General features: G+C 30.8%; 1 protein-coding gene across 8 annotated transcripts in view; it reads left to right on the plus strand.

Annotated features, from left to right (window-relative positions):
• Positions 1 to 13,734, plus strand: part of NFAT5 (nuclear factor of activated T cells 5) — a 118,791-nt gene that overhangs the window by 45,422 nt on the left and 59,635 nt on the right. For 4 of the 8 annotated variants that reach the window (XM_055307042.1, XM_055307043.1, XM_055307044.1 and 1 more), the window contains one exon: positions 1,299 to 1,424. In XM_055307042.1, coding sequence (XP_055163017.1) covers positions 1,299 to 1,424 — 126 coding nt within the window. Of the gene's footprint in view, positions 1 to 1,296; positions 1,425 to 13,734 lie in introns of those variants that run through there. The other 4 variants (XM_055307046.1, XM_055307047.1, XM_055307049.1 and 1 more) reach the window with 2 other exon arrangements.

Consider the following 13,734-nt stretch of genomic DNA (forward strand, 5'->3'; position numbering starts at 1 on the left):
AAACCTTGTGTCTCACTTCTTTTGAAAATGAGCATATGATTCTAAGTGGTCTTTTGAAGTTTCTTCCAACATTGATTCTACTACCTCTACAGGATGTTTTGAGAATTATTTGTGCTCCAAACCATACATTAATAACTATAAAAGAATTTTAAATTAGTAGAGATAAATGTAATTTTATGGACAGTGATTATAAAGTACATTAAAAAGAAAAGTATTCTTTAGTCTGAGATACAAAAGTAATCATAGTTTAGTTAGGCTTTTATCCTTTCTGAATTAAGAGTATCCTATACTTGTGACTTTCTAGAGTTTGGAGTTAGCTCAGAATAAAAGAACAATATTTCCTTGAGCTATGACTGGCACTCCTTGTTTAGCTTTTTTGGGAGGGGAAAAATACATTATGATAATGAATTAAAATATTCACTAAAAGGTATTGGTTAGAAGAGCAGGGCTAGACTAATGGTTTCATTGGAGAAGCCAAATAAACCTGATAAGATATAGTAAATTGCACTCATTATTACAAAGGAAGATATTGGACCATTTTGTTATTTGACGTTTCTTACATTTTTTTCTAATTTTATCCAGTTCTAAAATTTAGTAACTTTAGAGACCATCTTAAATATAAAGGATAAAGCCAAGAAGAAAAGAGGGGACAAAACTAATGGAAAATTCATTCTTCAGTTCGGTAAAATTGCATAATAAAAGAAAAATATTTGCTAATAATTCATTACCACAGAAATTATATGGAGTTTTTGTGTGAGTGTGTGCATAATATAGTTCTCCTCCTACGTGAAAGTACTTATTAATTTCATGCTCATATATTAGATTATTGACTTATATTCTTTTAAAACTTTTTTCTTAAAAAAATAAAAATAAAAAAAATAAAAATAAAACTTTTTTCTTGAGCAGCCCGGGTGGCTCAGTGGTTTAGCCCCGCCTTCAGCCCAGGGTCTGATCCTGGAGACCTGGGATCGAGTCCCTTATCAGTTTCCCTGCATAGAAACTGCTTCTCCCTTTGCCTGTCTCTCTCTCTCATGAATAAATAAAAATCTTTAAAATTAAAAAATAAAATAAAGGGATCCCTGGGTGGCGCATCGGTTTGGCGCCTGCCTTTGGCTCAGGGCGCGATCCTGGAGACCCGGGATCGAATCCCATATCGGGCTCCCGGTGCATGGAGCCTGCTTCTCCCTCTGCCTGTGTCTCTGCCTCTCTCTCTGTGTGTGACCATCATAAATAAATAAATTTAAAAAAATTAAAAATAAATAAAATAAAATAAAAAATTTTTCTTCTTTCTCCAACAGAATCTGTCTATGATCTTCTCCCAAAGGAGTTACAGTTACCTCCATCTAGAGAAACATCTGTAGCATCAATGAGTCAGACAAGTGGTGGTGAGGCAGGCTCGCCTCCTCCAGCTGTAGTTGCTGCTGGTATGCATTTCATTTTACTTTATTAAAGAAAACTAGTGTATTATCTGGCCAACATGAACAGTGCTGGCAAAGTTCATATCAAAAAGAGTGTGATTTGAGGGTTTGTTTTAGAAGGTTTAAAAATACTTTTAACCTTAAAATATTTCAATATACATTTCTTGATACAATTCTTATTTCTTAAAATTTCACATTGGCACATGTGTCAGTGCCATTTCTTTTCTAGGAGCTTACCTTCAGCTATGGAAACAACAAGCTCTTTTATTGACTACACATAAAAAAATTACATGTCAAGCTATGAATAGAAAATTATCGTTTGAATCTCAATTTAAAAATTCTTTTTAAAAATTTGCTGAAAGAGAAAAGTACTTTATTTTGTATAATCTGAAAAAAGACTCAAGCACTCAAGTCTCTTTTCCGTTTATAGAATGTTACTATAACTTTTTCCCTATATTTGAAAACGTCACTTCAGACTTGTTTTAAATTCAGTTGAAAGTAATGGAAGATTTGAATGTATTATTTATATAAGGCCATTTTGTAATGTCAATTAAAAAGTATAGAAAATAATGTTTTAAATTTATCAAGTTTATTTTTATTCAGCTCTCAAATCATACACTTTATATAAAATTGGTTCCATTTTTTAATGAACCAGAATAAAGGATTGATGGACAAGCCAATAGAAAAAAACCTTGATTATTGATAAATTAATGAGTGCTTTTAATAATATTAGATTGCCCAACTGTATTTCTTTTTTTAGTTGGGTTTTATAGATTGCTAAGTGTGTTTGGTTTAAAAAAAAAAGGGAAAAATTATATATGTGTGTGTGTGTGTGTGTGTGTGTATACACACACACAGACTCTGAAATTTTATCCTTCTAAGTAGAGGTTTCTTATCCAATGATACCTCTCATCTTTTAAGTGGTACTTAAAATCCATCACAGCACTGTTTTCAGTAAATTCATTTCATTTCTAAAAGAACAGTGAAGTGGAAGGTTATGGTTTAAATAAGGATTTGGTACTGTAATAGAACTTGATATATTTTTCTTGTATGCATTAACCAGTGTACCATTAACCTTGTGTACAGATCTTTTCCCTAAGCTATATACTGCAGTGCGCAGCCTTCCTGGTTGAGGGCAGGAAAACTTAAACATAGCAAAGAAACTTATCAGCCCTGCTCACTGTTCATGTGTTGCCAGACATTTTCTAACAGATTCTGTGGATTTAATTGTGAACTTTTTAGTTATCCAATTGGTAAGATGACCTGGTTTTACTTTATATCCACTGGATTCTAAAATGTCCTTGATTATTTTTTCTGGAATTTAAAATTTTACATATTGCTTAAAAATTGTATCAGATGATAAAATATTTTTGAAAAAAAATTTTAATGAAATATTTCACTTTAAATCCACAAGTAGAAATTGACTAACTGATTTCTTTTGTATCTTTTGAGATTATTTTTTATAGACTTGTTGAATCTATATAGAACTAAAAGTCTGTTTCTTCTGTGCTTTTTAACATCTGTTGACAGTAGATCCAGTTCCTTTTAAAAGCTGAAAAAATGTCAGGTTTGGAAAAGAACACTTCCTTTTAAATAATACCAAAGTCAATTACAAGTTTTTATATATAGGTATTAAAAGTTCTTGAATTTGAGTCCCTCATAAAATGTTGATCCTCCCTCCTTCCCCCATATAGTTGAGAAAATCTTCTCTAGATAAATTAGATTGAAAGACATGAGTTGAAAAATCATGAAAATAAGAGTTAATCAAAGGAAATATTCTGAAGTAATAAATTCTTATTAGAGGGAGAAGTTATTGATAATGTAAAGAAGGTGAAAAGAGAGTGAGGAGATAACATGGACTGTTTTCTTATATTCACATACAGAAAGTTTCTGTGATCTAAAACCAAGTCATTTGTAATGTTTTTTTACATAAATTTACTTTTAGTAACCAATATAATCTTATTCTAGGATTCTGTCTTATTGGTAGAATAATCTTCGTTATATAACATAGGTAAGAGAGTTTAAATTACAGAATAATTATTGTAGGGAAATCAGTATATGTCATTATGGAGTTGCTTTTTTATTTGACATATTAATATCTTTAGTGACATAACTGTCAAAGAGAAAGATTTGGAGTAGATTACCAGTTTACTCAGTGTTTCCTGGCCAAAAGATTTGATGTCTAAGGAAAGACACATTAATTTAGACTTCTTTGAGTTTTATTTTTAATTTGCTGTTTAAATATGAAATGCATAAAAATGATGATTCTTGATGTAGTTAATTCTTCAGAGTTTTGAAGGAGCTGGATTGGCTGCTATCAGGTATGAGGGCCTGGTGGGAACAGACTTCTAGTTCTGCTATAAAGGTTTGTGTTTCACAAGTTCTAAATCAATTTAAATTTTGAAATTAAGAGGCTGGGCATATAGGTATTCATGTACATTCTTTATTACTTAATTATTGAAAATGTGTTTCTCAGATTCGCCAATCTAGATTTTTTTCCCTTTACTTATTATTGAGGGAATGAGTAAACATGATGCTGCTAATCCACAATCCAGAATATTGCGTAAAAGAGTATCTATCAAACCTTCTCTGCCTCTACACTATTCACACTTTCATTCCCATCAGTAACATCTTTTTATTGGGTAAGTTCCAGGGCTGAGGCTGGGAGAAAAAGGGCTTACTTCTACACAACTCCTCCTCTCTCCATGTGTCAAGTGTCAAAATCTGGGAATCTAGCTGAGAATCAACAGTCTGAAATTTGTACTCCTCATTTTTTAGTATCGTGCTGCTGAAGCAAGCACTGTACTCCTCACTTTTTTAAAGATCTCTGCTTTTGTCCCATTAGAAAGGTAATTAAGAGTTTGAGGGTTAAGAAAGAGGTAGTAGTAAAAAAGTTTGAGGTTCAACATGTGAATGAGTTAAGTTTTAGAAATACAGACTTTCTGAACAGTATTGTAGGTTCTTAGCAGTTAAGACAGGGGCCGTTTTCCTGACACAAAATAGTCATCCAGATGAATTAATAGCATTTTCGGCAAGATAAGGAATTGCTCAAGAAATGCAAACTGTGGGGTAGCCCTGGTGGTTCAGCGGTTTAGTGTCGCCTTCAGCCCAGGGCGTGATCCTGGAGACCCAGGATCGAGTCCCACGTCGGGCTCCCTGCATGGAGCCTGCTTCTCCCTCTGCCTGTCTCTGCCTCTGTCTCTCTCACAAATAAGTAAATAAAATATTTTTAAAAAATAAAATAAAAATAGAAAACTGTGAAAGAATTTTTTTTGTTTTTGTGGGGGTGGAATCCTGTACTATAGGTTTTAAAGAACTAAAATGCAGGTATTATTTAGAACTAAAACAGTTGTACCAGACTGTGGGGAGTTTTTGCAAAGACTTATGGCAGCCATTTTTCTTAAATAACAGCTTTATTGGTAAATAACTCCTATATCAATCAAGTATTTTTTAATCTCTTCATATGTTTAGTTTTTAATTCTTAGATTCACTTAATTTAACTAAAATAGGAAGTTTTCCATTAGAAGTGAACAGTACACTTAATCCTCATTTTAAAAAGTCAGTTTATTTTCTTATTCCATTCTAAACTCTTTGTCTTCATATGGGATATGGCATTATGTTGTTAGTTTATATCAAAATATGACTTTGCTAAAGTAACTATTTCAGTTTCTTTAAAATTTTTATTCTAATTCTTGAGGTAAACAATGAATTAATCAAACCATAAGTTTTATAATTCAGCCAGAGAATCTTAAGAATAACTAGTGATTCTTTATTTGTTTTCATAAAATTATTAATTTACTTTCAATAATTATATATTAATACTTTTTAAATAAATAATACAGTTTTAGGATACTAATACTTTGTAGCACTTTTTAATTTGTATAGGTGTACACACAGATTAAGCATGTGTAATAGAAATACCTGTTGAATATCTCCACTAGTTAGGTCATCAGAGTTTTTTAAAGGTTGTAATTTTAGTTAATGACTTTATATAAGGTGATCTATATAATATGCTTTTTTGTTAGAAGGAAGAGACTTATTAAATAGTGCTTTGAATTTTACAAATGCTACAGCAGTTAATAATCGCCAAGTACTTAACAGATACCTTCTATACTGAAATAGCTTAATTGAGTGCTATTTATATTAGAGGAGAGGATGCTAGAGAGCTAAATTAATGTCCTATAATCAAAGAGCAGCTATACTTTAATTTGTTTTAGATATCTTAATCATCTAATAAAATAGGAATTTCTAAACATACATAACAGCGATACAAAATACGAGTTGAAGAAAATTTAAGTTGCCATTTTTAGTTCCTACTATAGGAATTGTGCTAGGCAATTTGCATATTATCATATTTCAATCCTAGGTACAAGATACTTCTCTTCTTTCCTGATGAGGTCTCAGTTCTTTTCTTCTTGCCATTTTACTTCAGGGATTGTGTGCCTCTATTTTACTTAGATAACTGCAGTTCCTGGACTAAGCAGTGTGTAGGATATTGAGTTGTAAAAGCCATACGCCCCGTATTTCTGCAAGTTTCAGGATCTACAAATGAGAATATGATTTCTAGAAGAATATTGTTTTAATAACAGTGATTCACAGCAACAGAATTATGCATTTGATTGAATTTATTGTAACTTACTTACAGTTATGTAATTTGTATTTTCTTCAGCTGAATAAATTTTGAGGAGCAATTTGCCTTTGATTGCTGTCCTAAGTTAACTTGGTAAACATATTTCAGAATTTTGGCCATTTATGTAGTATACTATTCCAAAAATTATACCCAAAGCTCATTAGCAGGAATGGTGATTCACCTATATATTGATGTTGTGAGCTAAAATGTTATTTGATCTTGGTTATTCTATATGGCCATTTCAACTTTTTCTAGAAAGTTAGAGCACTTCCAGAAGGAAATCAGATCTTAGTTACAAATATGTTGCAAGTAGGTGTAAAAACTCTATTCCTCATTTTCTTTTAACTGAAATTATATTGTAAATCTAAATGTATACATTTCTATATTTCTATATGTATAAATGTATACATTTAGATTTATGTTAACATCTGCATTACTAAAATGAAAAGCATAAGCAAACTTGGGACATAATGGTGAATTCAGAAACACGAATTCTGGAGGCTATCTGTTTTATAAATTTTCACTGACAAAAAGTACATATAGCCTGTTGATTTATTCTTTTAATGCTTATCTTTACCTCTTGATAATTTTTAGCAACAACTCTATAAATACTGTGATTTATTCTGTTTCTGATAGAAAAAGCATATTTTTATATTACCTGAGTGTGTAGAGTAGCACTGCTCAATGATTTCAACCTTCAATAGACAAAATACATGCAAAAAATAGGCAGATCTATTTTAATGTATTTTATACAATTTAATATTAATAAGTTAATAGACAGAAGTGGGCTTACTTTCTTACATCATCAATAAGATTGATAATATCATAAGTAAAAGGTGTCACCATGCCAATTGCCGTAATTGTTTTATAACAGTTGTATATATAATACCAATAAACTTGTATAAATAGTACTCCAGCTGGGCAGGAGTAAGGAGAATGGATTAGGGTAGGGCACAACAAAAGATTTCAGCTGTTTCTGTTAATTTTTTTCTCTTAAAAATAAAATCATGTAGTATTTGTTAAAATATGAGCAGAGGAAACAGTATTAGTTTTGAATATTTCATGATTTAAAAAACACCATGTAGTAGATGATTAAAATAAGTCAAAATATTCAGTGAACTATGCTGTTAAAAAGTAATAAAGGAAAAAAAAAGTAATAAAGGTATGAGATATGTTAGATCCTTGATTATTTTTGGCGTGAGAGTACATTACCTTTTTATCAATAAATGCAAGTAGATATCCATCCAGTGGTATTTATTTAGCCCACTGAGCTAAAATTCATTTCCTGCATCATCCCTTCGTGAAAAGTTATTATTGTCAATTAAATTAAATAGAAAATAACTGAGAAAGCACCTCAAAGTGCCAGGCCTGTACAGGCATAATCTAGATAATAACACACACACACACACACACACACACACACACATGTTATAGTTTTACTTCTATTTATTTATTTCTCCCACACATGAAAATTAATAAAATTAATACGGGTTTTGGAATCATTAGGATCTAATTTGCATCTTATTGCTATCATATCATTTCTATCATACAGAATTTTGTAGAGGTTAAAAAATTTGTAATATTGCCCCTATCACTACACAGTTAATACCAGCTTCTTACGGTTATTACAAAGATAAATATGTAAAACACTTAACATTACCTGAGAATTAATGATCATTCAGTAAACATTGACTTTCCTCCTATGTTTCTCCTTTCATTTGTAAAGTTTAAACAAATAGATCTTAATCTTATAAAAATAAGTTTTTAACCTTATTTTGCTTCTTTCTTTCCATTCTCACCCAGTCTCTTTTTATACCTTATTTTGAAATTTTGCCTGTTAGTCGAGATAGAGCCACTCATGGGCCACGGTATTTACATTCTGACTTATTCTTTCATGTTGACACTCTCTCAATATGAGCCCTTGTATATAAAAGAGACGTTGATAGAAGATGATGAATCATAGGGAGAACAGACATTTCTCAAAGGGAGATTCTAAAAGGTGACTATTAAAGAGTTCTAGTTCCTAGAATTCTCTTCCCACCTTTTTTTAAATAAACTGATAACATTTGTGTGATCAGCTGTCAGAATTTCTAATAGAACAATGTATAATTTACCTTATGTTTTTTTGCATAGACACTTGTGCTTGTGGATCTAATATCCACTCTAACCCAGACCCAGGTGTAAAACCTGATTAATTAAATTACAAGATTTTAACAATACAAATACTTTCTTCCCCCTTTTTGGTCTTCTCTAAAAAAAAAAGAAAAAAAATGAAGACATTGGACTTAGAGTTGGCAGGAGTACCTTTATTATTTAATCTAAAATATATTAAAGTGTATTATGTGATAATGCATCGAGGTGACCTTCAAATAGCATCCTTCAGAACTGTTTTTCTCTAATTCTTACCTGAATTAATATAGTGACAATCTCTGTTTTTGTCTTCACATAATATTCCCTTTCAAATAGTAAAATAGTTGAATAGTTGTTCGTTTTTTTTTAGCCTGTACTTCTTGGGGTCTTTGACAATGTAATAAATATAGTATCAGCTAGTATAATTATTCCCTTTTGTGTTTAATCTTTTTGAGGTAAAGGATTCTTTTTAGGCTTTAGTCTCTTCACCCAGTATTGACCAGTGATGTTATCCAGTAGTACTTAAATCACCGGATGGTAAAAAAGCATCTTTCTTTTCCAACAGGAAAGGATTTAAAACCAAACTGCATAATATATACCTAGTATGTATTTTACACTGTGGTTAGATATTTAGGGTTGAATGGGACAGAGGATATGTTTAAACATTGCTATAAATGTCAGGACACTTAACAAATTTCGTAAGCATTTTATTTTTCAGGAAACATTCTTTAATGAATACTCTGTGAATAGGGGCACATGGGTGGCTCAGTTGGTTAAACATCTGACTCTTGATTAAGCTCAGGTCATAATCCTCAAGAGTTGTGAGATTGAGCCCCATATTGGGCTCTGCGTTGGGTGTGGAGCCTGCTCTTAAGGTTTTCTCTTTTTCCCTCTCCTCCTTCCTGCATTCTGACAAGGTAAAAAATAATTATTTTAGGAGAATTTAGATTAAAAATGGGAGAATAATTACTGTGTAGTATTAGAACTCTGATTGGCAATTTGATGGACTGGGGAAGAAAAAGATGGCTTCCAATAAATCAGTAACCTTTCAGCTTCAGCAACAGTGCTAATTATTTTTTAAAATAGAGCCTCTAGATCAAACGTTTTATGTACAATAGCATATCTAATTTAAAAGTGAAAATTGCTACTTTTTTGAGGAGTATGAGGAAGTAGGCCTGAGAAATGAAAAGAATCTTTTGCTGCTAAAATACAGGTATTTCTTACTTCTTGAGTGTTTTTGGTTTCCCTTCTACTTCAAGGGAATTTGGGTAAAAGTACAGCCTAAAAAACACCTGAGAGAGACCATTCTGGCTTATGGATTAGATTGCATTAGTAAACAGGAGAACAAATTGGTGAATATGAGTTAACAAAAAGTTTGGATAAGAAATTTTTCCACATGCATTTATTTGGATGTTGATAATTTAATTTTTTAAAGTTTGTTTTCAAACATTGCTTATTGTAGCATGTTAACTTATGTGGGTGGGGAAAGTACAAATGGAAATTGAAATTGTTAAACGTGTAAATTAAATGATCAATCCTACAATTTTTTTTTTGTTGTTCTTGGTAAAGTAATCTGGATTGCTTATTTTATATGCTGGGATGCTAGTTGTTTTTTCTATTAATACACTTAACTTGCATTCTAGCTTCGCCATTCAGAGACAGGCATCGTGTGGTGGGTTGTGTGACAGTGTCTGTCAATAGTGAAGACAAATAGTGCCAGAGACACTTAACCCATCCAATCTCACCCAGGGTATAGGTCGGTCTCGTTTTCAGACTTCTTCATAAGTCTTTTTTTTTCTTTCTTTCTTTCTTCCTTCCTTCCTTTCTTTTTTTGTTTCTAAATAGTGGATTGATACTGATTGAAACTAAAAACTTTTTGTAAAGTTTTAAACTTTACATTAATACTATGAGAAGAAGAAGAAGAAAAGTAGAAAATGAAAGTTGGCATGTAAGGTGTTGACAAAGCAGGTTTGCAGCCACTTTGTGTGTTCTAGATTTTTCAATCCCTTAGCAACATGAATGTTGGCCTTACAATTTTTTTCTCTCAATATCTTTCTTCTTTGATCTAAAATGATGTCCTTGTATCTGGTGACTTTTATCAGGCAAGATGTTTAGATTTGAAGTCATTGTTACCAGAAAGAAAATGAAATGCTTTAAAAGGATAACTGAGGTTGAACAATAAGTGTTTTAGAATGGAAATGTTTCCAAATACCTGGATTGGTTTTTAAGATTATTTTCTGAACAGTCAATGGTTTACTCCTTCTCCGTTCCACTATTGGTTCACTTAAGCACACCTGCAAAATTTTATGGCTTTGTTTTAATGACTTTGTTAGGAAGCTTAAATGATTTTGCACTGATGTTGAAAGTTTTAAAATATATGTGCTTATTTAAATGCTAGAAATCACAATTTTATCATAGAAGCTCACTTAAATGCTATTTTTGCCACACATTTTAAATTAGTGATAGGTATTTGTTTCTTTTAGGGACTTAAAGAATGTTTTCAATTCAAATAATAATACTTAATAATACTTAGAAATTCTAGGATATCCATGTAGGCAATATCTGCCACTCTATCACCACTACTTTGAATATTTATAGTGAACCTTAATGATTCCATCAGTTCTTAAAAGAATATAATATACAACTTATGTTTGCTATCATTACTGGCAGTCTAGTAATTGGCTACTGCTAATAATAGAATTATTAGGATTAGACATAGAACACTATAAATATGATACTTCCTTTCACTTACATATTTTAGAATTAATCTATTTTTTTGAAATTATAAGTCTTCATTAGTAAATGTAGAAATGGTTTTCCCTTTGGTTCACCATGCTCTCTAGTCACAAAAGTGTTACAGAAAAATAGAGTTCCTTTAGGTTCAAAGATAATTTTTTCATAAAAGAAAAAAATGAAAAATTTATTCATGTGTTACTTGTGTAAGAGAATTTTAAGAAAAAATTTTTAAGAAAAATTTAAAACTTTACAGAGCATTGGTATGGGATTTAAAAGAACAAATTATAAAGGTATGAAATAGAAATAACATTGCAACTATTCTGCTTAGTGAGAAGAAAATAAAAGCAGTTATTAGAACATTTTTATTTGGAGTTTGTGTACTTTTAATATGCAGCAATAAAATGTAATCTGTACATTCCTAATGGATAAAAGTGGGGACTTAAAACCAAAAAAGGGGGTTAGCATATTTTGTTCATAACAACTTAAAAATAAAAAAGAATGTATAGATGAGGCAGGATTACATTAGCATTTTAGTTCTATAGAAAGTCATTTAAAGCTGTTTCTTGATATTTAATGATATAGTCACTGAAAGGTCTTTGTAGATATTTTAAGTGCATTTATAATATTCCCAGTAATGTTCTTTATGCTTTTCTGGGAAAAAGAAAAATTATAGTTTTGAACTGCTTGGGAATGAGAAATTTGTATTTAGAAATCTAAAATGTTTTTCATATAATTTAATGCATTTTTAATAAATAATGTTTTATTCTTAGTAAATTTATGGATTAATACACAGGTAGATAATATGGCTTATTTATATTTCAAGAAAGGAAGTTATTAGTATACTCTGTAGAAATAGCAAGTAGTTACCTCTAAACTCTTAAGGTACTTCTAAACCCTTCCCTGTATCAGATAATGCTATTAGAGTCATACATATTTTAAGCACTTAGAGTAGTAAATCCTTTTTTTATACCTGACGTGTTCATCATGGGCACATTGTTACATTTATTGGGTAATATAACTTTAATATAATTCAACATATATATCAAATGTTGGCTTCCAATAAATCAGTTTAATTAAAAATTAAAATTTTTACTATATCCAAGGTACTGTATTAGATAGATGTTGAGAGAGTCTAAGAAAGATCTAAAAAGGGGCCCATAGTTCTTCACCACCTCATTTGGCATTATTATTACACTTAGATGATGTCTTGCTAACCAGAATGTAACATCTTTATGCGAAGGATTTTATACACTATTATTGTCATTATCAACGTAAAAATAATATTGTTGTAAAGAGTTTTATAATTTAAAAAGTTGTCTTATTATAGTCTTAAAATGAATAGAATCTTTTGTAATTTAGGCTCAAACTGAGATAGGCTTTAAAAAGTAATACTTTTTAATTAAAGGATGCTTACTGCTGTCTTCTGACAGAGTTTATGTTTTCAGTTTCATAGTTTTGTGCTAATGAACTTTTTTATTTAATAAGTATATCCAGGAAACTGCAGGTAAAATATAAAAATTGTATGTTAGGTGTCCAAGGAAAATGTATAGAATATTTTAATTTATGTAGGGTATGAGATCACAGTTTGGCATACCTGTCCCAGAACAGACATTTATGTATGATTATATCAATTGGGTTTTATAACATGATTACTTTGGTAAGATTTGCAAGATAAAATCATATATACCTGTAAGAGCAATACCAGGCTATGTCTTGCATATTAAATTCATAAATATCAAGTAACTTGCTTTTGAGTTCATGATCGCTTTTCACCAGTACTTTCCATCTGTCATGGGCAGGGATCCCTGAGATGTTCATATTCTGCATTCTCATTTGCATGATACTTAGATTCAGAAAGAATGGGTGGGGGAAAGCCGCTTCATAGAAATACACATTCACACAGCATTCATGCTGCATGTTTTGTGTGTTCCACTGCAAATACTGCATGCTGCATACTTTTATTTCTCTGAAGATGAAGAACATAGGCTTATACACACACAAAAATTTAGTTTCATTTTGCCAATAGTTGGAACAGATGGAGGAATGTTATAAGTTTTCTGTTTTTTAAAAATGATTTTTATAGTATTTTAAAAAAAGAGGAAAAAACTTGTTATTTAAACCCAAAGTGGCTACAAATCAGCTCCTAAACTGTCACTGACATTAGCATCTAGATTGTAGTTTTTACAAATCTTTTAAAATATTTATTTACTAAGAAAACATTGCATTAATGCATGATACAAAATTGATAAATTTTTCTTTAAATTGGAATGCAGTTTAAAGTGACTGAATTTTCCAATTTCAGCTACTGCATTTGACAAGGACACAAAGTGGAAAATGGAACTGGTATCATCTTAATTGCTCTAGGTTCTTTGACTTATGATAGTTGGGGAAAATATTTCCACGTGGCATTATGTAGATCACATCATTAATGGCTAATATAATTACTATGCTCTTCAGCTTTGACAGCAGTGATGAAAAATTATGGGTGAATTCAGCTCTTTTAATTGATTTAAGTGTTCTGGTATGTTTTTAATTTAAAAATAGATCTTTGGCACTTGGCTTTTGATTATCTGAACATTGACATTCTTACATTTCACTCTTTACATTAGAGTTGATAAGAATGTTGCAATTCCAATGACTGCACATTACATTTTTAAGTTTTATCCTACCACAGTGGCACACTTGGCTATAGATAAAAACTAATTTTAGATTTAAACATATCTTTTATCTCTGTCACATATTACCAATTTTTAATTTTGATGTATGGGATTATGAGTCTCTCCATATCTTATACAAGATCAAATGGCATTTCTAAAATTT

The sequence above is a fragment of the Nyctereutes procyonoides genome, unplaced genomic scaffold (assembly GCF_905146905.1).
Source record: "Nyctereutes procyonoides isolate TBG_1078 unplaced genomic scaffold, NYPRO_anot_genome, whole genome shotgun sequence".
NCBI classification, from domain to species: Eukaryota; Metazoa; Chordata; class Mammalia; order Carnivora; family Canidae; genus Nyctereutes; species Nyctereutes procyonoides.